The 26,348-nt window shown below is 39.8% G+C and overlaps 1 protein-coding gene across 1 annotated transcript in view; it reads right to left on the bottom strand.

Moving 5' to 3' along the window:
• Nucleotides 1-1,394: 1,394 nt before the first annotated feature.
• LOC115787553 (sodium bicarbonate cotransporter 3-like) overlaps nucleotides 1,395-26,348 on the bottom strand; it is a 44,530-nt gene continuing 19,576 nt past the window's right edge. The window contains exons 3-26 of the mRNA XM_030740293.1: nucleotides 25,653-25,802; nucleotides 24,100-24,238; nucleotides 23,312-23,472; nucleotides 22,937-23,125; nucleotides 21,561-21,920; nucleotides 18,144-18,259; nucleotides 17,254-17,411; nucleotides 16,221-16,308; nucleotides 15,868-16,014; nucleotides 15,329-15,435; nucleotides 13,874-14,048; nucleotides 12,771-12,904; nucleotides 12,404-12,649; nucleotides 11,989-12,094; nucleotides 11,174-11,335; nucleotides 10,549-10,662; nucleotides 10,057-10,218; nucleotides 7,978-8,229; nucleotides 7,635-7,703; nucleotides 7,225-7,398; nucleotides 6,911-7,048; nucleotides 5,789-5,889; nucleotides 4,802-4,918; nucleotides 1,395-3,884 (exon numbers count right to left, since the gene is read on the bottom strand). Of these exons, the coding sequence (XP_030596153.1) occupies nucleotides 3,803-3,884; nucleotides 4,802-4,918; nucleotides 5,789-5,889; nucleotides 6,911-7,048; nucleotides 7,225-7,398; nucleotides 7,635-7,703; nucleotides 7,978-8,229; nucleotides 10,057-10,218; nucleotides 10,549-10,662; nucleotides 11,174-11,335; nucleotides 11,989-12,094; nucleotides 12,404-12,649; nucleotides 12,771-12,904; nucleotides 13,874-14,048; nucleotides 15,329-15,435; nucleotides 15,868-16,014; nucleotides 16,221-16,308; nucleotides 17,254-17,411; nucleotides 18,144-18,259; nucleotides 21,561-21,920; nucleotides 22,937-23,125; nucleotides 23,312-23,472; nucleotides 24,100-24,238; nucleotides 25,653-25,802 (3,647 nt within the window). The 3' untranslated portion in view covers nucleotides 1,395-3,802. The remainder of the gene's footprint in view (nucleotides 3,885-4,801; nucleotides 4,919-5,788; nucleotides 5,890-6,910; nucleotides 7,049-7,224; nucleotides 7,399-7,634; nucleotides 7,704-7,977; nucleotides 8,230-10,056; nucleotides 10,219-10,548; nucleotides 10,663-11,173; nucleotides 11,336-11,988; nucleotides 12,095-12,403; nucleotides 12,650-12,770; nucleotides 12,905-13,873; nucleotides 14,049-15,328; nucleotides 15,436-15,867; nucleotides 16,015-16,220; nucleotides 16,309-17,253; nucleotides 17,412-18,143; nucleotides 18,260-21,560; nucleotides 21,921-22,936; nucleotides 23,126-23,311; nucleotides 23,473-24,099; nucleotides 24,239-25,652; nucleotides 25,803-26,348) is intronic.

Here is a 26,348-nt window from a genome sequence, read left to right as displayed (position 1 = left end):
TATTTCTTAGACACTGCTAAAAAAAAAATTAAACGCTTTGAAAACATCAGATCTATACTGATATGGATGTGGTAATGTTTTAGGAACTAGAGTTGCCACATCGTTTGTATGGCCCCCACATGCACGCCTGACGTCGGGGTATGCCCCTAGTGTCCTGGAGCATCTCTTGGATCTAGAGATGGTGCTGGGCAGTGAGCACAGGGCCCACTAGACTCAAGAATATTGGCTCCTAAAGCCACCCTCCTGAAATCAGTTTGTTTGGTCTGAGACATTCACACAAGTGCCCTGCTGGAGGTCATTTTGTAGGACTCGTCTCTGGGGGTCGTCTCATTGTTGCACCTCTAGTGCACTATGTTGTTGATTTCATTAACACCAAAGCAGCTGAAACAGATTAACCCCCTCTGCTACTTCACTGATTAGATCAATATCCCAGAAGTTTAACTGACTTGATGCCATACTCTGATTAAAAGTGTTTATTTTTTTTTAAGCATCGTGTTGACTTATATGAATTAAATGATTATCCTCTCTTCAACCTGAGCCTGAATATTCATTTACCAAAATGTAGTGCAAAGAAGAAAAATGCTTTTCATTCCTACGCTAACAGGTTCTTATTAACTAAAAGTAGAAAAAAAAAAAAGCCTATTTAAGCACACTCCCCAGAAGAGGTTAAATTGACCAATTAAGTGAAAACACTGGTGTGTGAACTACTTAAAAACTGAAAAAGTGCCTGCAGCGTTTCTCTGCAGTAGTTTATAATAGATCTCTGCTGCCACCTTTTGTCTTCAGAATGAAAAGCACATCTGGTTGTGTTAAAAAAAAAAAAAAAAAAATCTCTTTCAAGGTTTGACCTGTTGGATGTTCAGTGATGCTCTTCTGCACACCTTGGTTGCAATGAGAGTTACTGTTGCCTTCCTATAAGCTGGAGGCAGTCTGGCATCAACATTTCACCCAGTGAACTGTCACTCTGGATATTTTCTCTTCTCTGACCTTTCTCTAAACCCTGGAGATGGTTGTGTGAGAAAATCTCAGTAGGCAAACAGTTTCTGAAATACTCAGACCATCTGGCACCAACAGCCGTGTCACATTCAAAGTCACCTTTCTTCCTCTTTCTGATGCTCAGTTTGAACTTCAGCAGGTCATCCTGACCATGCTTACATGCTTAAATGGACTGAACTGCTCCCATGTGTTTGGCTGATTAGATATTTGATCCACAGAGTTAAACATCCCCACCAGTGCCTTTGCTTTAAATGAGTAATAAATGAGTGCTAACCGATGTACCCTATAAAAAGCCCAGTGACTGCACATCAGTTGTTTCTTTAAACCCTGCTGACTCAGCCTAAGTTCAACATAAGCTTCCCAAAGCTGAAAAAAAATGAAGACAGAAGAAAAAAAAATCACCTTGTATTCATTTTTATTGCTTTGCAACAATCAGCCATGACAGGAAAGTCATCATTCAAGTTAACAACAGGACGCTGTGTGCTTCACTGATGTCTGTACAAAACAAATGCATTTTTACTCAGCGATGTTGGTGTGACAATAGAGGCCAAAAAAAAAAAAAAACTCCTTTATGTTGCTGAAAGTTTTTTAAGATTCATAAATCTTAATCGAGCCTCACAATGTGGAAAAACAAGATAAACAACGTGATTCGCAAATTCTTAATTGTTTGGTGGATGTTAGTTTTCATTGGAATCATCAGAGAAAGTTATTTTAATGTCCACATGTGTAGTGAAAAAAACAACACGCGAACAAGTTTTTTTCTAATCAAATATATAAAAAAAATGATATAGATGCCACTTCATTCTTGATGTTGACAGCACAATACTTTGACACACACTAATCACTTAAAAAAAAGAAACAGTACCTCAAAACTGATTACGGCGCTTTTATGTGGTGAGCAAATATTAGCTGTGATAGTAGAACGAACACACACACACACACACACACACACACACACACACACACACACACACACACACACACAGTATTTAGAGTTACATTTTTTTTTTAAATGGAAGATAAATTGAAATACACCATTTGAGTCGATGGCTCAGGCTACAACTTTCACACGGGCATTGCTTCACACGACGACAGGAAGAAGCCTCTGAAAGAGCCGTGTACTCGCTCGCTCTCCTAACGACACTCCGTCTTTGGCATTCGTGTGCCATCATGTATACCTCCACCTCTCTTCTGAACACAGACTATCAGTACTACACTTGTACATAAAGAGCTTCAACAAGGCACATAAGCTATTGTCCGTATAGTCACTGTAGCTACACACAGACAGCAGAACAAACACACAGAGGAGTCGTTTGACGAATGATTCTTTGCCTGAATAATAGCCAAGTTCAGGAGTCCGTCCATTGCACAGTACGGAATACTTATTGCTAAAACAGGACTGCTGTCAGCAAAATAAGAATTCCTAGAATATAGTATTTTCTTTTACATATACAGTAGAAATATTTTGCATAAAATGATTTGCAACGCTAAACAAATTATCTTTATACCGCACACACACGCACATACAGTTATAATAATACAACAATACAGACAGTATAAAAACAGGTGCTGCTTTCTGGGGTTCATGAATAATCTTTTTTTTTTCTTTTTTTTTTTTTGCTCCTTTCTATATATTATGATTTACAGCATATAGTAAAATAGTTGTGATGCCAGCAATGAGAGGAATACAGACGACAGATAATTTAAAATATCAAGTGACCACAGTCAGAAATCATTCAAGATTCCTGAGTCTTATAATTGACATTTGAATGACTGATGTTTATATACAGCGGGAAGAGTAACCTTTTTATTAACACACTATAATCCATCTTAGGTAAGAAACTATACTGGCAAAGTGCTTACTGTACAGTACAGACTTCATATGGCCTCTGAAGTAAATTTCTACAGTATTACAAATTATAAGAACACGGTACACATACACGTGATATTTCAGTAAGATCACATACACTAAGAACAGTGAGGTTTTACAGTAAAAACAACTTTTTGAGCAGCAGTATCGATACTGAGTGTTCCCCTAAAGACAGGAGAGATTATTCATGAGCAAATCCAACAAAAATGTATGCAGTAGTAGTAGTAGTAGTAGTGTGGTGCAGTAGTAGTATCTATCTGAATGTACCTCTGTTTTGGTTTGTGTCATTTATTGTGCCAGACCAAATATAAAACAGAATTATCTGGCACTGACAGTACCTGAATGGCTTTAATCAAAGAGGTTTTGAAGCTGGTGTACTTTAGTGAAAGGTCTCAATTCCACCTTAAATATGAAGAAACAGAATGTCAATGACAAAGGAAGTACAGTAAAATCAGCAGCTAAAAATAATGAAAGTGAAATAAAAACAGAGGTAATAATAATAACAATAATAATAATAAAGTTATAATGGTTTAAAAGTAAAAATTCACGCAGTTGAACAACCCCACCAGTGAGGCCCCTTCCTTTGGTGTCTGTGGCTTAAATGAATAATAAATGACTGCTAGACAGAGAATTTCAGAACAGTGAACATCGGTGGGCAGTTACAGCAAAATTCCTTTGTTCCTTGGAGTTGTATGCTCTACAGTACATCTTGGCAACCATTTGTACACATTCTGTACATGAAGGACTTCAAGACGTGTCTTGAAGAAGGACTCGCAGCCTTAAGGGAGCTCGTCTGCTCCCCCGAGGGACCTCTACAGACAGGTCGTGCGGCTCCAGTTCAATGTGTCCCGTTTTCCTACTAAGATGGTGCCCATCGGTGCGGTAAAGTGTTTTGAAGGAGAAGGTATTGAGGAGAGAACGAGGGCTGCAATTTATTTACAGGAAGGTCTCGATAGTGGAGTCTCTTCCAGGTGTGTCTGGGCTGACGTCAACTCTAACGCAGGCCACCTTCTCCTGGCTGTTCGGGAATTAACAAGTAGAGAGAAAATGAGTGCGTGTGCAGATTTATGGAGGTGTTAAGGGTGGTGAGCAACTACAAATGTGTGATTTCTATCAGGTAGAGGAGTGATAGTTCTTAATTACAAATACTGAGACGAACAAGATTTACCGTACATCTTGGTGAGGACAGGACTTATGAGACAACTGTTAAAATTTACACATAAAATTTGTCAACACTGAACTGTGCAAAGATTTTAGGCACTGACTTTAAAATAAGGATGTTTTTAAAAAAAAAAAAATCTGTATTTGGTGTAACCACCTACAGGGTCAGGAATTAGATTGCAGTCAGATTTTTTATTTGGTGTCTGAATCTTGGAAGGCTACCCGTCCCTACTCTGCCTCTGATTTTGTCTGTTTAGGATCAATGAAACAAGGTGCAGACTAAATGTGAGACCAATCAGAATCCAGTCTGATGGCACCACGTGTCAATCATTTCTAAGTGCCCCTACCTTTTGCACAGTAATGTATGCCAAAATTTAATGGATCTCCTTAAAAAGCCAAACCATGTCAAACTATTATTGATGAATTCCATTTTGCAACAAATATATTCCTGTCAACTCAAGCTAACAGCTAAAGGATCTAAAGGAAATAAGAACTAACTCTTATCTACGCTTGTACAGATTTCAGCTGATTCCCGACACTCAAAACTGCATTCTCTGTGACATGTATATTAAAAAACACTGTGCTTATTTAATTTTAATGCTTGTAATATTCTGCAAAACTACCTTCCAGGCTACAATTAGTTTCATTTTTTTCCTACAGTATACATTAAGACAGTAGTAACAGCAGTCCCTCATATAATTAGCATAATATCGTATTAGAGTAATGCAGTTGGGTGCAGGGGCTCTGGAAAACTCCAGGTGATGGCATAGCTACCTTCCACTAAGCTTCTCAGGTTGGACACAAGACTCTGCACTCGAGTTCACTGCTTTCCACACTGCGGTTTTGGCCATTTCATCAGAGATATTTACAACCAAGGGGTCAGAACCAGAACTACACGCCAAAATGCAAACACACACACACACACACACACAGAAACACAAAGAGAAGACAGGCATGTAGACATCAACAACAACAGCGGGACAGGATCAGTGCAGGAGAGGCAGACACAAACATGCATATATTAGCGATTAAACCAAATTAACCACGCAGTATGGCCGACCAGACAGTCCACAAACAAACTTTGATGTTAACATGTATCAAGAAATGTTTGCATTTTAGGCAAAAGCTATTTGCTGAGAGTTGATTATGTGCATGTTATTAGTTAGACAACTTATGAACTTATTTCAACAAGGCAGCCATCCTACCACAGACCATTTACCTTATTTAATAATAAAAAAAATAGAAAAATAAAACTGCATCAGTGCACAAAGCAGTGTTTAAAACCAGTGTTTCTGTTTTCTATGGACTGAAAATTTCAGCCATGCACAACAATATCAGCAGGGTTAAAATGCAGCCATGTGGGTCAGAGATTTTTTTTTATTAGACACACAGCCCTGCTACCTCTTCTTCCACTGGGAGGCTGTGGGTCACTACTCCTATTCTGTATGATCTGTTCGAGATGGACATAATAACACACAGCTGACTACCAGACTTTAAATGATCATTTAAAGCTGTACAGTTTTTCTTTAACATTTAGGGACTGGAGAAAATAAAAAGTGACAAAGAAGTTAAATCCTTAGTAATCTAGGTCCAAAACTGTAAATGTATTCAGCCATAAGGCCATAAGATAAAAAATATGACTGTAGTATTTGAGATTTTAGGTGACTAAAAACAATACACTTCATGCCTAAGTGAGAACTGACAATAAAACTCAACCCACAATTTGACATGAAAGGGTGCTTTATGGAGTGCACCACTCACCTCCCTGAGAGTCCCTTCACTGGGATGTTGAGCCGGTTTGAGCCTTCATAAGTGTCCTTCAGGCCCATCTCCTCTTCTTCCTGCAGTCTGGACTCTTCCTCCTAGATTCAAATACATCCCATATATTAAAAACTAGTTATTACTGCAGTGAAGCACATTCTCCAACACTTCAGTTTCACAGCTTTACTCATATTTAATCACCTTTAACATCTGGCTTATGCTTATTGGGCCCTGCTTTACGTCTGTTATGCTGGTTTTTGCTCTCCTGTGGCTGTGTTTATTAACACTGGAAAGATTTGATTTTCTTTCTCTTCTCCTTGTACTAGCCATGCCTGCGGAACCATCATAATCATTTGAGTTTGTTTTGTTACTACAATTAAATAGCAATTTAATTTGCAATTTGATTTGAGCCACTGTTAAGGCACCCACTCATATTGTAGTATAATTACACTGTCTTCCAATTTGAGCTTCAGAAGGATTTACATGATCTGGAAAGCTGTTGTTTACATCAAAGACAGATGGAGCATTTGGATAGTTATCGCAGTATTACTGTTTAAGTGCAAATTAGGAGGAAGAATAAAGGATAACTGCAAAACAACGTTTTTTTACATGCCTTTTTTCCAGTTCAGTGCATGTCTGTAAGTGCAATAGGAAGTAAAATATCTTATGTGAGGAGCAGTTTATACTTTATACCATTTGGAAGCTGGAGTGGGGTGACCTTTAGGCAGATATTGAAAATAGACTGCCCCCTTCCTGCAGCCCTTTTAAGTTCTTCCCACAAGAAGAGCACCGGCATATGCATGAACTTCATACCTACCCAAAATAAGCCCATGCTGACATACAGTATGGCCTCTCAAAGGCTCTGAACCCCACACTCAGGGTCAAGGTTGTCTGCTTAAACATTCGTGCTATCACACCCTAATTCCAAAGCTGATTGACTGATTGATTGATTTGCTCTTTAAACTAGTTACTACAGTCTGAAAATCTGTTCTGAAAAGACTCGTGATTGTCTAAATGATCACGTCATGGGCTAGATCTTAGAAAGCCTGAAAACATCTCCCAAGAAAAACGAAATTTTGAAGTCTCCTTTGAATTGCAAATGAACTGGAAAATGAGTTTTACCAGCTTTTCTTGTGCTTTCTTTTTCTTGTCGTCCTCTTTCTTCTTTTTGCTTTCTGGCATCAGGTCATCGAGCCAGCTCAGTTCTCTCTTGGTAAAGAAAAGGTCTAGAAGCTTTCGGACAAAGACCAGCGCCAGAACCTACAGACACAGAAGACAAAATCTAAACACAATAGATTCCTGAGATTCTCCATTATATTCTCATTTGGCACAACAATAAATATGAATTATCTATAATAGTGACAATGCAATTACCTTTCCATAACTAATCTCTCATGCAGTATAATTGAAGTGACGTGATAAAACTGAGTCATTACCATCATGGGAAATACAACAGCTGCTGAAGACACCTTGATTACCCAGAGCAGTACCAAACAGCTGAGCTGTATCAAGGTGAAGATATGGACCTTCCACAGCGGCACATAGCGCAGGTAGATCAGGTCAGGCTGGTGCTTTGCAGGCATGCCAAACAGTTTGATTCTGTCAAAGAACTACAGAGTAAAGACAGTCAATGAAAGTTAAGAAATACAAAAATCACGAAAGTACAGCTAAGTACATTATTCAGAGGAGGAAAAACATTTAACAAAAGCTCCAAAGGACTCTGAATTACCATCAAAGGCTTGCAATTGCAGGAGTCAAACTTATCTTTGCTAACAGCTCCAGACTGCTGTTCTGTTCTGAATAAAAGGACAGCGTTATCTTCAAAGACAGCAGGGCAGAGACTTACTTGAATGCCTTTAAGGGACGAGACACCCATGTAGAGAAAGACTCCATACAGGACTGGCATTGGAATAAACTGTCAAAAGCACAAGTGAAGCAACGCATTATAGCAGCAGTATAAAATATTGAAGTTACGGTACATGAAAGGAAAAAGCTTGCAGAACATTTTGTTGCAAACTGAAAACATCTGTGACACTCATGAGAGGCGATAACGCACTTCAGTTAGTTTACGAGGAATTAACGTAGCTGGTGTTAGATAATCAGACGACATTCTTATTTACAGTGCTTTACATTGTGAAGTAAATGCTCATGAAGAAGCAATTATCATTCCGCTGATAACTGCATCGCACCTTGAGCACTGATGTCATGAAGACAGAACAACCCATCAGGACAAAGATCATAAATCCAGTGACGCGCTGCTCTCGGATGCCCAAAAACTTGGGCTGCTCTCCTGGTGCGGAGCAGCCAGACTCCACCTTCAGGCTGTTAACGTGGGAGATGGAGAGAACGGTTGCAGCCACAAACCATGGCAAGCCCATAATGGAGCACACACCCAGCATTACTGCCACAATCAGCAAGTCCAGGTGATAGCCACATCCTTTCTGTAAGATATACACGGAATGATGAGAAAGGACTGGCACAACATTTCAAGATTCAATAGAATAATCTTTAATAAAGACATTTTATCTCTACATGGAATATGAGTTTGTAAGGTGGAACAAATTTATTTTAAAATAGTAGCACTAAGGTGTAAAAATACCACAGACAAAATATACTATTTCTGTGAGATGAGCGAGCAAACAGAATTGAGTTCAAGTTTTTTGCATATTGTGTATAAAAACAAAACTATGCAGGGATGAAACTGAATGGAAAATAACATTTTACATGGCAACTACAAGATAGTTTTGTTTCTATTAAACATCATAATCATCACATATTTAGTGACAGATTTAATCACTGGAGTGTGAGGTGTGAGGACCCACAATGTTAACACCATAGGCAGGCAGGGTTTAACAGAAAAAGTGCCGTTTATTAAGGCTGATTAACAAAAAAAACAAAAGAAAAGAAAAACAAAAGACTGTCCGCAAGGCAAAACACAAATCCAAGGTTTGACAGTAAGAACAAAAGGATGCTTCTAACTGAGGTACCGGAACTAGGAACATTAGGTAATGGCACAGACCAGGGCATGGAGAACAGACTGCAATCAGGACAACAGACACACTGACAAAGACTAAGAGGAAAACAGCAACTATTATACACAAAGGGTAATATTTAGAGATGAGACACCTGGGAACACAGCTGAACTAAATCAGAATAACAAGACATGGGGAAAGTAAAGCTAACACCAAGAGACAAACAACTAAAAGTCAAACAGGAAAGAAAGAAACAGATGACGGACTCAAACATACACATTTGACAGTAGGATACAAGAAACAAAGGAGAGGAAACTACACCGAAACCTCAAGGAGTAAAATCTAAACTAGAACACAGCTGAATCCAAAAGCTATACCAAGAAGACCTGATAATATACACCCACCAGGCCTCCATCTCACACTGTTCCTAGCATCTTCTTCTGTCAGACTAACCCTCTGCATATCCTCCTTCACTATAGTCATGAACCTTCTCTGTGGTCTTCTCTTCCTCCTGCTTGGCAGCTCCATCTTTAACAACCTTTGCCCAATACATCCACGATCCGGCCTCAGCACCATCTCCAATCTTGCCTCTTTAACTCTGTCTCCTGATTGCTCACCCTGAGCTGTCTCTCTGATGTACCCATTTCTAATCCTGTCCCTCCTGGTCACTACCAATGAAAATCTTAGCATCTTCAACCAGCACCAGGTCTGCTGTCCACCATCTCCAAACCATGCATCACAGCAGGTCTCACTACCATCTTGTACAGTAAATCTTCCCTTTCACCCTTGCTGCTATCCTTTTGTCACAAATTATCCTTGACACTTGAATCCACCCACTCCACCCTGCCTAAACGTTCTTTTTCTCCTCTCTTGTGCACCGTCCATTCCGTTGGATGGTTGACCCCACACATTTAAATTTATCCACCTTCACTACCTCTACTCCTTGCATGTTCACCTTTAAACCTTTTCTCACTACAGACCACAATGTCACCTGTAGACATCATAGTCCACAGAGACTCCTGCCTGACCTCATCTGTCAGCCTGTCCATCACCACTGCAAACAAGGAGGGGCTCAGAGCCGATCCCTGATGTAATCCCACCCCCACCTTGAACCCATCTGTCACTCCTACAGCAAACCTCATCGCTGTCTCGCAGTCCTCATACACATCCTGCACTACCCTCACATACTGCTCTGCCACTCCTGACTTCTTCATACAGCACCACAGTTCCTCCCTTGACACCCTATTGCATATTTTTTCAAGATACGTTTAGATAATACACCAATAAAAGTATGACCTTCAGCTTGTGCTCTTTGCGGTTGATGATGACAGCTGTGATCTGCTGGTCCATAAAAATGAGGATGGTGCAGAGCATGGCAGGAAGTGCTGCCACCAGCAGCGTCCACGAGGGGTTTCCTCCTAACGGATCCATCAGCCAGCCTCTGTTCTTTGAAGTCGGCTGAGGGGAAAAGTGGAAGCTACATTAAATATACAAGGTAGGAACTAATTGAGAATAAGACTGTTTATCTTATACATCACTTGTAACATGTTGGTCAGAGTCTAGACCCAACCCAACAAGAGTTTTTGTATATGATACAGACTATTGGGACTGTAAAGAAACCCTTGAGTAAAACACAACAGAACTCATAAACTTTTACTTTCACTGCAGATTACATACTTTATTTGAAGCTTGCAGAAGCTAATGGCAATAAAATCAGTAAAAATAGATTCATCAGTAATAAACGAAGCAGCACAGATAAGATGGACACACAAAACAGAATATGCCTACCTCAAAGCGATCAGGAACATTCAGTTTAGGAGAGGGGATCCCCATTAGATAGTCCACTAACACCATAATCATGATGGTTATAAACACAGCAAAGTCGCTAATAGTGGAACGCACCTACATAACACAGACACATATACAAAATAGATACATTTATTTAGGGATGTGCGCATTCTGCCTCAGTTTTTTCTTTTTTTTAAATGTGCTCTTAAAACAAAATGATAGACAGAAGCTGCTTCACTTAAAGAGTATTTCCTTATGTAGGTCACAGGTCCATCAAAGTAATTATTACAGATTTAACAGTTTACACAGTACCAAAGCCGACCTACACCAAGCAATAACGGAGTAGCTGGTGTGGGAGGATGGAGGAAGATCTTTTCTTTCTTCACACGAGCCGGCTCCTGTACACTAATGACTCAATGCAAACATTTACATAGTGTCAAAACCTTTTAGCTAGATCTACTCACACTTGCATGCACTCGGTTATGCAAAACACCTAATCACATGTGATGTTACAGATGTGTGCATAGTAAATAGTACTATATAAACTTTATTTTACGTGATTTAAAGCCATGCTGTTTTGTTTTGTTTTTTACAGTGGTACAACAGACGTAGCCCAATATCTCACCTTGGTGGGGAAGTATCTTTCCGTCTTAAACTGCTTGAGGAATGATGACAAAAAGAAGGTGGTGAAGAAGAGGATAATGGACCAAAAGAGAACATCTGGTATATACGGCCCGTGGTGACCGCAGGCAGGACCCACAAATTCACCGTGGAGCAATTTACACATCTTTAAAAGAAAAAAAAAAAGATAAGTATAAAAATTGTAATGAATCATGAAACTAATAAATCAAGGTTATTGCTGAGGTAGATGTAGTTGTTGGATTGTTTTTTGTATTTATGACCAAAACTGTAGGAATTACTGAATGAATGCAAATGTCTGTACAACTACTGGCTTACAGTGTAATTATACTTCTGTGTTAAATCCACGCTGTAGGTACATAATGGCAAACCCTTATGAAACGCTACGCAGTAACTTAAACGGTAACCTGACACACACACCTCCCTAGAGAGGTAATTACACATGATGTAGATGCAGCCTGCAATGACTGTGATAGGTCTTGTTCAGTACCATCGTTTCCTCTCATGCATTTCTAGCTACTTCTTCTGTCACCATTTTTCAAACTGACTTGAAGACAATGGAGCAACTCAAAGAGTGAAACTCCACTTCCAGCGAATGTTTTGGTGGCGAGATTGCAGAGCAACGGAGGCACACCACACACAGGCATAAATGCTGGCAATGGCGTCAGCCACTTGCGGAGGCTATGACATAAGCTCTACATGAAGAAGTCTAAATTAAGCTTCGGTATTTGCTCTCCAATTTCACAAGCGTGTTTGTAATTTCTGGTTTTTACACTAGAGGTCACTGTGTGCTAGTCATACCGGAACATTGAGGCTGCTCCATGGGATAGAGTCTGGACTGTATCCTGACTGGTTCCACTTCTGCATGACCTCATCTGTAGTATTGACTGGCGCAGAGCACTGACACCTGGGGACAGAGGAACCAGTACTAAGCAAAGTCTGTATCTTAATCCTTCTGAGAAAAAATATTTAGGGTTCAATTAAAGCAAACTTGAAGCACATGCTGCAGTAAATCTGGCAGCTGAAATTACAGCTTTCAGCATCTAGAGTCTTCTTAAAGAAAACTACTCATGTTCATGGAACATATTTTATGCAATGCTTTGACATTTAATCTGAAGACTGCAATAAAAACTATGAAAAGTCTGTAGTTCGAGACCACGAGAAAAAAAACAACAAAAAATTTTATCATACAAGTAACTTAAATCTCAGTACTCACGAATACAGGGTAAGGTTGTCCAAGCTGTTGTGCATGTTGACAGGGTAGGATTCTCCCAGATGAAAGAGCTTCTCTAGAGCTTCGTAGATAAAGATGATGCAGATGAGTGCTGCAAAGGCCTCTTCTGTGAAGCGGGTAATGTAGCAGACCAGCGAGCTCGCATCTGTGGCCACGAGGACGAGACACAGGAAGGCCGTCCACAGACCAATGCTCGTCCGGAGAGAAAGGTAGGACAAGCTGTAGTCTCTGGGAAAGACAAAGATGACACAGAGGAAAAAGAACCGAGATAAACATAGGTATATTAGGGCCTATGAAACAATAGGAATCAATAGCATTTTTACTAGAATGTAAACTTGCTCAAACTCACTTGCAGAACTTAAAGAGGATCTTTTCAAATACTAAAACAGGCCCTGTGCTGCCAAGAATAGTGAGGGGCTGGCCTGCAAAGAGGGAGTATGCTACTCCTGTCAGTGATGCCCCAAATAGAGATTCGATGGCGCTCTGTAGAGACAGAGGAGAGGAATGGAGTGAGGGAATAAGAAAGGAGGGATTGGGGAGGTGAAACTGCACAAAGGAGGATACAGAGGGTAAGGCTGAAGGAAAAAAGCGACAGATGAGGAGGAGACCACAGACCAGAACACAGAGTTTTGATTAAATAGACAACATGGGCTGCGTCTGAAAGGCTAGATAAACTGTTCAAATGTTCCCACACTGCTGACTTGTCCGAAGTCATATCACTGTGTAGTGTCTGAGTTTATTTAGACACATCACACACACCAGCACACAGACTGTGTCTGTGCCAACAGTCCCTGGCCTAGTACAGACATCTGGATAAAAGTGAGAGAGAAAGAGACAATGAGAGAAAACAGAGAAAACAACTAACAACAGACACTATACTGAACAGCTAGCATTATGACAAAAGGTCAGCGTGTAAAAGAAGTTACTGAAAATAAATTAATAGTTTGTTTAGAATAACATTTCTTTTTTTATTTTTACTTCTTACATGCATTTCTTGATTGTATTTTCAAAAGGTTAGCAACATGTATTCTTAATCATTTCAGTCTTTCTAATAACATATTGTGTTTATTGTGGGTATTTGGTTCCATGTTATTGTTTAGTATAAGACTGCTGCTTTTTGGACTAAAAATAGTGCCATAGTCTTATTTGACAACATTGATGACACTATTATTGTAGAAAGAACAGATTTTTGCACTTTCCAATTTTTCAACAAGGGAAATGGGTGATTTGTTCGCAATCAGTCATACAGTAATACCCTCACAAAACCCATCTAAAGTGCCAGCAAAAAAAATCACAATAATAAAGGTTTGGAATATGTGGTAGGAATAGCCTCAAATATTCTTCTACACCTCATGTTGTATAACATGACTAAGGGACTAGGGGTTTTATTCCCACTGGAATTTATGAAACGATCAAATACTGACTTTTTACGTGCCAAGCTTTATAACTCACTATGTTGCCTTTTGTTGCCTCCCCAAGCAGACCCCCGAATGTGATGACAGGAGACATGCAAGCACAGTAGAGGAAAAGGATGGAGGCGAGACACTGCAGACTGAGTGAGTCCCTGATGTCACTCCAGTAGAAGGGTGTTTTCCGCTTGATATCCAGGATCAGACCTCCAAAAATTCTGGAAGATTACCAAGGTAGATTTTACTGTTTCAAACTTTCACGTTGAACCTCACAATGCAATTACAGAACTGAGAGGAAATGGGCACTTCACCTTTTTCCAATCAGGAAAAAGTAGAAAATATTATCATCACAATAACTCCATTAATATGTCTGTAGTGCATCATGTGACCATTACACTGGACAAGTGCAGCTGATTATGGCCATAGTAGTTAACTGCCTGTAATTACTTCTTACATCTAGTTCACTTGATTATCACTAAAGAAAAGCCACTTATTGTAATACGGTCATTCTGTGAACTGATGTTATGCTATTACAGTGTATTAATTTAATGTTTCTGACTTCACTGACACTGTTCTTACTGACCTCTCAGCCCATTTTTCCCCCTTTGCCTTTAAGGGATTCTATTTCTGAAATCCATTTCTCACCTTGTATATCCTCTCTTCTCTTTTCTCCAACACCTATAAAATAGCTTTCCTGTGAGGTCCTTTTCGATTTTCTTTTCCCCACACCTCGGGAATAACCTCTCTTGCTTTCCTCCACAACCCCTGCTGACTCTTTTATAGAGCCCATGTTTTTGATCGTTTTTTCCTTTACATTAGCTTCTTGTGCTTTCTTACACTCAGCTTTCCCTGAGCAGCTTCCTCGTAGCACAAGCCTTTTATAGTAGCAGTGAAAGGGAGCGTGACTCTGTAAATAATACAGTGCTTTCCAACAGACGTGAGTGTGTGTCAGTCTAGGGTTGCCAATAAACGCATTGTCCTCAGTGTGTGTGGCCCGTGGAGACGCGGCATCAGTTATCCATTAATGTCAGCGTTTCAGTTTAACAGAGTAATATATCTGCTCAAACATACTAATGTTATGCTTCGAAAATTACACAATTCCTGCCATTTCAGATTCTAGTCTGTTTTAATAAAAGGTCTGCTGTTTAAGGGAAAGATCATTTGGATGATCGCTTTGAATTCACCGAAATTAAAGAGCATCTTTACCATTTTAATCGCAAATAAACTGCTGCAACTCAAGAGGATAAACAGAACAAATCTTTTTCATCCAGAGAACTGCAGCTCACTGCATATTTTCTCTTTTTTGGACCATCCATCCATCTTTCTATCGCTTTCCACTTATCTAGTTCAAAGTTGTTGGGGGGTGGGGGCTATCCCAGCTGTCATGGCTTTCTTTCCCATTCTGCTGCTCTACATGCTTTAATGCACTGAGTTGCTGCTATATGATTGGCTGATTAGATAGTTGTGTTAACAAGGAGTTGAACATGTGTATACTCACCTTCCAGTCCTCTGCAGCTCAGGCCCTGCATGATGGTCCTCCTCCTTTTCCAGTTCTCCAGCTGGAGATGCAGTGCCATTGGGCTGGGATGGTCTTTTCCTCTTTATCTACAGATAGGACAGTTAAAAATAAAACGTGTTCCACATGTTTCAATTCCTTTAATTTCAAAAATTATTAAGGGGGCTCTCTTACTGTGATTATAATGATATAAAGCAGTATGGCAGTATGGTTACAGTTTATAAGTCTAGTATGTATGCAAGTACAATAAGTACAGTACGTAAGGTGTTATATTCTTAATGGCTTATCCAACTGGTTTCATTAGGGGGCTGGAGTCTATCCCAGCTGAACCCTAGACAGGTTGCCAGCCCATCACAGGACTAACAAGAGAAAACTGTTGATCCTCACATCTACACTGATGGCCTGCACCAATTTATCCCAGACAAATTTCTCTACACTTGTTGCACAGTGATATGTCTGCAAAACTCATGTATTTTCACTACATACGTGTGATATAAACCTTGTTAGAGATATTAACTTACCTGAGATGGGACATTCTTGGGCGGCTCAATCCGAATTGTGGGATCCCACTCTCCAGGAGGAAGGACAGTCACCTGATCAAGGAACTCATCTATCCCAGAGAGTAGATCAGTTCGGTCTTTGGCCTTGTATGCAACATCATGGAAAATCTACAAAATGAAATTCATTTGAAATTATTTCCTTGCAATTATATGTCAATATGTTAACAGCAATGTCAAATTCATTTTGACAAAAGCTGATGCTACTCATTCAAATCAGATAACTACCGGTCTCAAACATCTTTAATTTAAAAAAAAAAAAAAAAAGTAATGCACCAAATATTTTCTTTGGAATAAATAAAGAGTCTGTTTCTCACCTCATCTGTCATTAGTGTAGCCATGGATCTGCCAATTTCATGGTACTGTGGTCCTTTACCATGAGGACCCAAAAGCAGGAAAAGAAACCTTTCAACAAGAAACAGATTAATTAAACACAATGATACTGTCACTGATGATACAAAATTAATATTCACTCATTCTTAAATTTATGAGGAGCTAGTTTGTGGGGCTGTGCCATATCATATTGTCCGTGATACATTTTTATATGCTTAAAAAAAAAAAAGTCATCTCACCAAAGTCACAACTTCCCAGGTAGAAAATATTTTTCAGTGCTAATATTATGTGATACTATTGTGCAGCTCCTGAAGAGTTTTGAGGTTGCATGACTTCAGTTATTGCTAAACTAAAGTGTTAAACTTTAGTTAGGTTCATGTTATGCTAATATTTTCCAGGGAAAACATTACCTATGCTACTTTTACTTTTTGCTTGCATTTGACTTATGCTGTGTCACTGAATATAATGAATGCTGTGTCGCTATAATTGCACTGCGAGTGCCTTGTGGCAATAGATTCACACTTCAAATTAGGCAGTCTGTCACCAATGACATTCAGTATTTTTTTTTTGTTCATCATCATTAATGTCTTTACTTACCTTGAAATATTGCAATTTAATTTTGAGGGTATTACTGACCACCCCTGCTAGTTTGTTAACATTTTTCACATTTTCATTCCTGCCGTCAGTCATTGTTTCTGCTGTTGATTGCTTTACTTCTTCCTGTGTTGATTAGTGGAATAAAGTGAAATCCTTGTGCACCATGCTGATGTCACAGGTGTTTTTTTTTTTTTTTTTGCCTAGTTCCATGCTGTAAGATTTGTAAGTAGTCATTGTAAAGGGTTGTGTATGGTCATGCCCATGGTAAATCCTCAGGTTACAGCAGCCAATGTGTAACAGCATTAAATTATTTAAGAAGTATGCTTTTAACAACTAATTTGTGTTATTTGGTGTTTTTTAAATTACCAGTCTTTAGGAACAAAACGCCTTATCATGAGATATGATTTTTAATTAATGTACCTTGTGGGCACAGGGACCTCAGTAAGGCCTGTGATAAGGACTGCAGGTGACAGTCGAACAAATGCAATTATGGGCTTCTCCAGGAAGTCCACTTCTCCCACCAGTACATTGGAAGCCTCAGCACCCGGAGGAATCTTTTTCATGAAATTCATGTCCACCTGAAGTCAGTGAGATATTGAAATCATATATACAGATGTATACTGAAAACAGAAGCGCTGACAAAAAGGTATAAAAGACTTAGAGCCAGTGGACGTACACACATGTGAAAAGAGATGAAGATATGGGAATGAAAGGGATGGCAGCAGGTCAGCTGGATGCTAGGATACCAAATGACTACATAGTACTGAGCAAAGATTGTCCATTGAATTTATCCATTTCTCATTATGTTCCTCAGATAAATGCCTTTTTGTGCATTGCTAAATACAAATAGACCTGAGCATGGCAACATTTTGTTTATCTCTGTGTAAAAGGGTCTGTGCCTCCATCTCCTATGACTCATACAAACACAGCACCTTATTTTTTTGGCAGTCATGGATGGTTTCATAATGACAAGTACTTATGGCGACCTGCCATTTTACTTAATGGATGAGGACCTACAAAATGGTAGGATGAATGGAAATCATGCTACGGAGGCGGATTTCCAAAACTAAACAGTTATGTAACTTTTTCTTTGATGATTATTCTGCATCCATTACAGGAGGAGCAATAATCAATGCCTTTTACTGAGACCAGAAGAAAAAAAGCTGTGATGTTGGCTCTCATAGAGGCTGTTTTCAATGGAGGTCATTGAAATGACGGTGAACATCCAGAAACTGAAGAAAAAACACTCAGTCATGGGTCCCTCCATCACGATGGACTGTTTCTGTGCTCAGTACTGGGGGATAGGTTACCTTGCTGATGTCGACACTGCTGCTTTCTCTACTGACCCCTACTTTGGATGGCCTCCTCTCCATCGCCTTGTTGCCATCCAGATTGTTTGGGACAGAGTTCGGAGACACCAGTGGTCCTGGGAGGGACGGGAGGAGAGGGAAAAAGACAAAGTGGTGATAGAAACTTTTATAAGTACAAGGTAAGAAATGACAGAAGGACGTGAGGTCTGCCGTGAAATGCTATTTGTCATGTGATTATTACTGTAACTTCTACATTGCCTTTACTTTGCCTCTCGTCATGTTAATTTTGAAGAAACAGATAACATAATGTGTGTGCTTTTCCTACTTTTATAACATGCGCTCAACGAATGTGAGGCAATTACCCACATTTACTCTCTCTAGGCAATCAATTACGCAGTATGAGCTCTTAGTTAAGTGGAAATTGCACTTAAATGCTACCAGTTCATTTCTATAGTTTTCTGGCTCTAACATATTACAGCAAATTGAAAACTTTCTTACACATGTCCTCTAATCTAAAGAAGGGAAGCTCTGGAACTGCATGTTTTCCATTATCCTAGTTAGTAATGCATTAATCGAAACTGCTTAAATAAAAAAAAAAAAACATAACTTTTGATCAAGGCATGCTGTAGGTTTTTTTCTAGAATTATTAGAGGCAAAAAATTAATTTCCACAACCAGCTGATTAAAGCACCGTTGGATCTGCTGTTTATCATTTCTGGCAGTAAGTGAAATGATTTCTTCCACCAAATCCATTACTTGCTAGATGTGATAATGTGATACAGAGCTGCAACGCCATGACAGCTCTTCATAGGGGAGATGATACATTTCGCACAACAGTATTCCTGAATGCTTCCCCGTCTGTTGAGCTCATGCTCTGGCACTTAAGTTATTCCTGCTTGGCTCGAATTCATGTCAGCTTTGATCTAAGGGTGAATGGAAGTATTTGATTTTCCTGACAGATCAAATGTTGAAACTATGGCATTTCTGTGCACAGTTGGCTGCATGCTTTAACATTGCTTATGCACTCTGAGCCATACCAGATACAGGAACCGCTAGCACTTTATGTGACATGAGAGAGGGAGATGAAATGAGGGTGTATTGCATATGAATCAAAGGGTTGCATATGCATACAGCCCTCTGAAATTCTTTTACCAGGTTTTTTTTCCCCTTTTTCCTCATTTTCTACTTCCACAGGAAAAAAAAAATTAGTCATCAAGAAATAATCAAGCAGACATCAAACAAAATACATATGTAATATGCCACATTCTCATTTACAATCAACCCCAAGTCAAGATTAAACTGTGCCATTTCTGCCAGCATGTGCTTTTTGGCCACTGATTCATACCCTTCAACTGTACCCTGGAGTACCCCCAGTGAATGCTGGGTAGCTGGGACTGCTGAACAGGAGCATGATTGCTCACATACCTGACAAAGCCTCTTGGAATACGGCGGGGATTAGCTTAGGTCATGTCCGCCAACACACTTCATTCAGGAAGGCTAAGCCCTGGAATGCTCCACCACACCAGCCTTTTAAACAGTACAGCACTACCTCAGTCAAATGCAAAAAAAGTAACAGATATCTGAAATTACAGAGATTTTCTGTCTCTGATACGGGACTGGCAGCAATTCCAATAAATGGTAAAAACAAGATTAGAGGGTAAGTTCATAGCAGCTATACAGAGATATGTATTGATCCTGTCTAGTGCTGATAATCTAAAATTCATTCATTCAGTACCAACACATCACTGCATCTTTCACTGTATGAATTTGTTGCCTATAAGCCAGACTTTTAGTGGCATCCACACACGTCAAATGCACTTATCATACAGCTATTCAAGGCACAGTTAGAGGGTTAGCCATTTTAGCTCAATAGAGTACAACAGTGCAGTTTGTGCAACATACAGCTAATACCAGATGACATAATTAAATGTAATCATTTGAGATGGGAAAGGTCTGAAAAGCCTCCTCCGAAGCCTCCTCTTAATTCTGTGCATTTCCCCAGGAAGGGGTACAATTACAGAAGCTTGTCAGCTATAATAAGACCTCCCTAACCTTTCAGATTCAGCTCCCATCAACCCATTGCAGATTCTAATAGCCCATACTTTGAAATGGAGCCATTCCCATGTACGCACACACATGCACACAGTCTAATAATAAATTAACACGGCTTGGTTTGGGAAGAACAAAAAGTCACAGTAGGTGCCAGTGTGATAGTACATACAGTACCAACACACCAGTTCTGATCACAGGCTTATTTTTGGCCATGCTGCTGGCACACATTGCTCTCGCTCTCACTCTTAAACGGGTAAAAGAATGTTTATCTTTGGAATTGATGCCAAATGAGGAGAATGGGAGCCAAATGATGCAATGGGAAAAGCACAAGTTGAATGACATTTCGGTGAAATCAAAATGGAGCAGTCGCCTGAGAGTCAAAACATCACAGCTAAAATTATTAAGGCTATATTGTTAGTTTCTGCATCAAAACATCATTGTAAAAGCATAAGGAGTTAACAAGTGGGAACGTCCCAAGGCTTCTGCAAGATCTGCATCAAAGATCAATCAATAAGTGCAGCTCTACCTGTGCAAAAGTCCCCAATGCACCCTGATTGATTGGAATGTATTCTTAACACAGTGCTGTGAATCAATGACAACAGCAGAACAGCACAAAAACTAAAGGGCCAGCAGCTCCAATTAATGATGCCCACAGTACAAATGGCTAAACTGGAGCAGCTATGGGTTACAAAAACTAGGCAGCATTTTTCAGCTGTACCATCACAGAAATTATACAGGACACCATACCAAAGCAGTAATGTGAAATATATCTGCTTTTTAAACATATATGGCCTATTTAGGACTCTTTAAAATTTAAATTCATGCTGTCCAACAGTATATTGCATTTGTCACGTGAAAGAACACTGAACTAAGATGGGCTGGTACACTGATCAGAAATAAAATAAAATAAACCTAACAACAACCACCCTTCAAACAGGTTTTCAATATGATAAATGTGAGTCATGGTAAGCAGAATGCGTAAACAAAACATCTAAAGATTTTGAGGGTGGCCATGCAAACACAACAGCGGAGGTGTGAAGGAGAACTCAGCCAAGCAAGGCATAAATGTTCAGAAAATGTGTAGAGCGAAGTTTGTAGTGCAAAACAGGAGGGACAAGAGATAGTAGAAAGGAACAGGGTGGTGGAAGAGACAGACAGATGGGAGAAAAGCAGAGGTTTAGAGGAAGTGAGTAATGTCAAAAAGTTTGTTGATATTTATACAGTGTTTCAGTGAGTGAGCCTTGCTCTGGGTTAATAATGAGATGGATGCAAGGTTGGAAGTTAACAGTGAGCAGAGCTTTCATGCTAGTGCTAGTGTTCTCTGTTCAAGCTGTGACTCACACTGGCAGGCTACACAGATATTTGCCTTCTAAGGGCAGCAGCTCAATGCTCTGGGATGCCAAGGACGCCCGCCGGCTGAGCTGTGGTGATACCGCCTCTTCTTCTGGTGGGTCGTCATCCTCTGGAGGAGATACCACAACCTCAGGGATGCCTTGAGGGCCGAGGACTACGCCCTGCGTGTGTGATGGGCTCTGAGAACGGCGTAAAGCCTGAGGGGTGGTGAAGGGAGAGGGGCCGGGGAAAAGCCCAGTGTTGAAAGAAGAAGAGGGCAGGAGGTGGTTGAGCAGGACGGAGACTCTGGACTCTCGTCGCTGGGACAAGTTGGATACAGAGGATGCTGTCCCTGGCTTGTGGAGAGAAAGACGTGAAGAGGAAAGGCCCTCTCCTAACAGAGGAGACAATGGCAAAAAAAAGGGAAAGGAGAGGGAAAGCATGGGAGGGAGGGGGGGGGGAGGGAGGGAGGGGACAAGGAATAAGGAACGGAACAGAAGAAAAATACATGAAGTAGAAATACATCACAGAAATGGTATCTGAAGGAGACACAGTGAGAAAGGGTGGGCAGCGATAGGGTGGCAGAGGTGTAGTTAGGGATTCGTGCTTGCATAAACGTGAGCAAAAAGCATGGCTGTGTGCAGGAGATGCCAAGAATGATTCAGGGAGGCATGTGGGAGGGTCTAAGAGGGACAAACAATGTGTTATATTCTACTCCAAATAAGCCAAATACACCATGAGTAATGCAAAGCTCCGAGTTCAGAAAGGCTTGCATGCAGGCGTGTATGAGTTAGCACAATGTCGGTGCGCTGCAAGGAAATGTGCTCTGTCACAAACAAACCAGTCATAAACCCTACACAATACATATTCATTTAAACATACATCTTTCATACTGCAACTATTAACATCAGCAACCTGCAATGTAAGATTTTGACCTTACACATTTGCATTTCAGTTTTAATGATGTGAAAAAGCAAGCCCAACCAGAACCACAGGCAGAGAAGTGGAGAATGGGAGATTTCATTCATTATTAAAACCTTGGGCTTCTAACCCATGATCTTGAAATGCACAACACAACTGTGGCCATGCCCAGTCCAAAAAAAAAAAAAATGCACACAATGCTGACTCCAGTTGCAAGAAAAGCAGTATTTCCTGAATGTCACACCCTGAGGAGTGAAAACAATTAATTCAGACCCCAAAGCCAGGCCAGCCATACGGGTTAGCACATAAATTAGCACCCAAATTTCTTTTTCACTAAGGGGACTGAGTGCTTCAACAATATTACTCACTTTAACCATCCACCTTCTACGCTGGCATTGAGGGATTTGAACAGTGGATTTTTAAGAACAGTTCCCCAGTGGTAGAAAACATGGGAGAAAAAGAAATGTGAGTGCGCTTGTAGAACCTCACCGTTCTTTTCAAGCAAGAGTGGGTCAGAATGTTTCTTGCCTATGTCAGCAATGGAGCGCACCAGTGGGATGCGATTGCTGAGCTTTCTCTCATTCTGATGGTGGTGTTTCTTCAGCATTGCTTCTCGCACCTTATCGCGCAAATCTTCTTTCAGCTGCCCTGATGCCACCATGCTGTCTATCACCATGTCTGATTCACACAGTGGCAGCAGCAGCATAAACACAAACACACAGGAACACACAAATAAGATTATACATAGACCATTAAAAAAAAAAAAAAATGCAATTAATACATTAACGAATTCACAATGCTACCTCAGAAATACAGTGGTATGAAAATGTCCTTAAAAAAGTGAGTAAGTACTGCAAAATTTACCTGCAATTTCCTCAATACTACTGGCCCTCATATCCAGCATGACTGTGCCGTTAAGTATGCAGCTACGCAGTTCAAATAAGCTGTGTAAGGACAATGTGGCCACATAAGGCTTACTCCACCTCTCCCCACCATCTTCCACGTCCTCCTCAAACTTCAGCCATCTGCAGGTAGGTGCCAAGAGCAGACATGCACAGAAAGACAACAAGGTTGTACTTGTATCCATGAATTACAATTAACAAAATAAGAGTTGTAATATAAGACGTTGCATTGGCGTGCATAGCCAAGATGCATTTTTACCAAAGCAGTGCAAATAAGGTTTTATCCGTGAGAGAGCAGTCTCTGAGATGCCAGATAAGTTAGATCATAATTACTATTTCAAACCACAGCCAGCGACCCTCTGAATGTTTTGTGACCTGTGGCTGACAATGAGCGTAGGTTAGTTTTCTTTGGATCTTCAAACTGAGATTGGCTTGTGAATAAAAGTTCAAGGATTGCTGCAGATTCTGAGAACATTAAAAAGAGCTATGAAAGCATTATAAAACGATTCAATTCTTAACTGTCATTTAAAAGCACTTCACAATGGAAAAATTCAAAAGTTCACAATGATTTTCACTGAAAAATAAGCCACTAAGGCTGATAGCTGTGACTATTTGTCAAAACCACCTTAGGTAGCACCTTTCTTTTCTATTTTTTCCCCTTACAAAAAGCCAACAGATCGATGCTGTGGACTTTATTTTTTTTATTTCATATGGTTGTTATGCTGGTCACGCTTTCACTTGTCTTCTAACCTAGCAGTCTCTTTCCACTCAGTGGCACTGCCATCTCTAAACGAGAGCTCATCCAACTCGGTGAAGAGGTCGTGAGGGACGTGCTCCAGGTCGTCATCCTCTGTACCCAAGATGAACTGTACCCTCTGGGATGGCGTGTCTGGACAGGGAGTGGGAAAAAGGCCAGAGTTCATAGTTATTATAATTATAACAATAACAGTACAATCCATCAGGAAATGCAGGGCAAAAAAAAATGCAAGCTTCCAAAATAAAGTATACACTCAGAGCATTTTGGTTAGTAATGCCTAATGTAAACCTAAAACTGCACAAGAGAATTTTTGGTTAATGCCTTAATCAGAAATGTTTAGTTTAGCTATAAAGGATAATGTGGGAAAATGTCCTGTGAAAGCAGAGATTAAATCTAAACAATATAATAGGGGATGAATTGTGTGTACTGTATGTGCAGCTAGGCAGTACAACTCCACTGCTATGTTCTGAAGCCGGGTACGATATGTTTTTGTGGTAGGATACACAGAAACAGCCAATGTAACTGCCTGTCTTTCGAGAGGACTACATCTGCCTGCTTGATGCCAAGAAATCTTTTGCAGATAAGTGTGCAAAAGAGAATAATAAAACTCAGATGCTTTCAGCAATTTCCTTTCCATGTCTGATTGAATTAGAGACCCAATATTAGGATATCTGGAACCACAGAAAAAGGAAATAGATAAAGTAGATTACAAGACTAAACACCACAGGGAGGCAGAAATTAAACAGTTGGAAGGGAAAAAGGGAGAGTTTTATTTTCTGTTAACACACAGGTACATTGTGTGGTGATGTGCTGTTTATTATGCACTCAGTATTAACACATTTTTTTTCTGGAGCAAATACTTTTTGGTTTAGCATCAAAACCTGCTGTCTCAGAATATTCACTTTATAGATGATAAAAACTAAAATAATAGTATTTTTTTTTTTGTTGGTGTCACTGTTACGAAGCATGCTTCAGTCTTTCATGGAGTTCAAAAGTATTGCTTGATTGCTTACGAGTCTTCCAGCTGGAATGACGCACCTACTTCTGTCACAAATGTGTACACACATCACTTAAAATGCCACAGCCTTCAGTCTGTCAGAGGCTGGTTCACAATGGCCTTTAATGCCTTTTAGAGCTGAGTGCTTTATTCACAACAGTTTGAAGGCTGGAGAAACACAGAGGGTTAAAGCAAAATAAAACTTTAATTGTCCACGGTGGCCATTTTTGTCTGAGTAACTAAGCATTTTATGGATGCTTTATTTACAGATGTAATGTGGCATTTTTTGGGGGGGATTTACTAGGTTTATATACAGTGAGTCTACCTATTCTGGATTATAGGGGATTCTGCTTACTGTCTGAAGCAAGTCCTGTTAGTGTATTTAATAGTTACACTTGAAAGGGCTCAAAGGTACACATCAACTGCAAGCTACAATACAGAGAGATAGAGTATAATAGAGATAGAGAGAGGTGTAGGGTTTGGATGAAATTGAAGTTACTAAAATATTTACAGTATTCTTCATGTTATTAGTTTGAAATAGTGTCCAACCATAAGTAGGGGAATCCCTGCCGTCTTCCTTCCCCTCCTCAGAGTCTCTCTCTTTCTTCTTTCGGTGATGTTTGTGCCCGCGGTGGCGATGCCTCCGTTTACTCTCCCTTCCAAGAGGAACATGCACACCCACGTACACTGCTCTGTGGCCTGGGAAAAGAAAAGATGCGACATATATTGTGACAGCTTTTAATCTGCAAACATTTTATTGTTAACAAAAAACAAAACAACAACAACAAAAACTGGAATGTAGGATGAGTATTTTGCTAAAATATTAGTGGTAGCAGAATTAATGATACAATATTATTTAAAAATTTCAGATGCATTAGTGACTCGATAACAATAATTCGATATTAAAAAAGGAGATTAATTGAAATTTGATCTCATTTGTTAGTGTCCATTCAATTTATTGGTGAGCCAGTACTGCCGGCTGATATCAGCTGTTTGTTAATTTATCTGTATCGCCATTTATAATGGACGATCAATTAAAATTAAAAAAGAAAGAGAGAGGAGAAACACCATTCAACCATGTTGGGAGTGTTGCCATTGCACCATTTGTCCACCAACACACCTGTTTGGAGGGCCACAAACTCAACCAGTCAGTAGAGAGAAAATGAGTAAACTACACATAACAAATTTTTAAAATCACCAAATATTGGTATCAGGTCTTAAAAGTCATATATTGGTCAGTTATGG

This window comes from Archocentrus centrarchus, chromosome 11 (assembly GCF_007364275.1).
Source record: "Archocentrus centrarchus isolate MPI-CPG fArcCen1 chromosome 11, fArcCen1, whole genome shotgun sequence".
Classification (NCBI taxonomy): Eukaryota; Metazoa; Chordata; class Actinopteri; order Cichliformes; family Cichlidae; genus Archocentrus; species Archocentrus centrarchus.
This window is presented reverse-complemented; position numbering and strand designations above follow the sequence as displayed.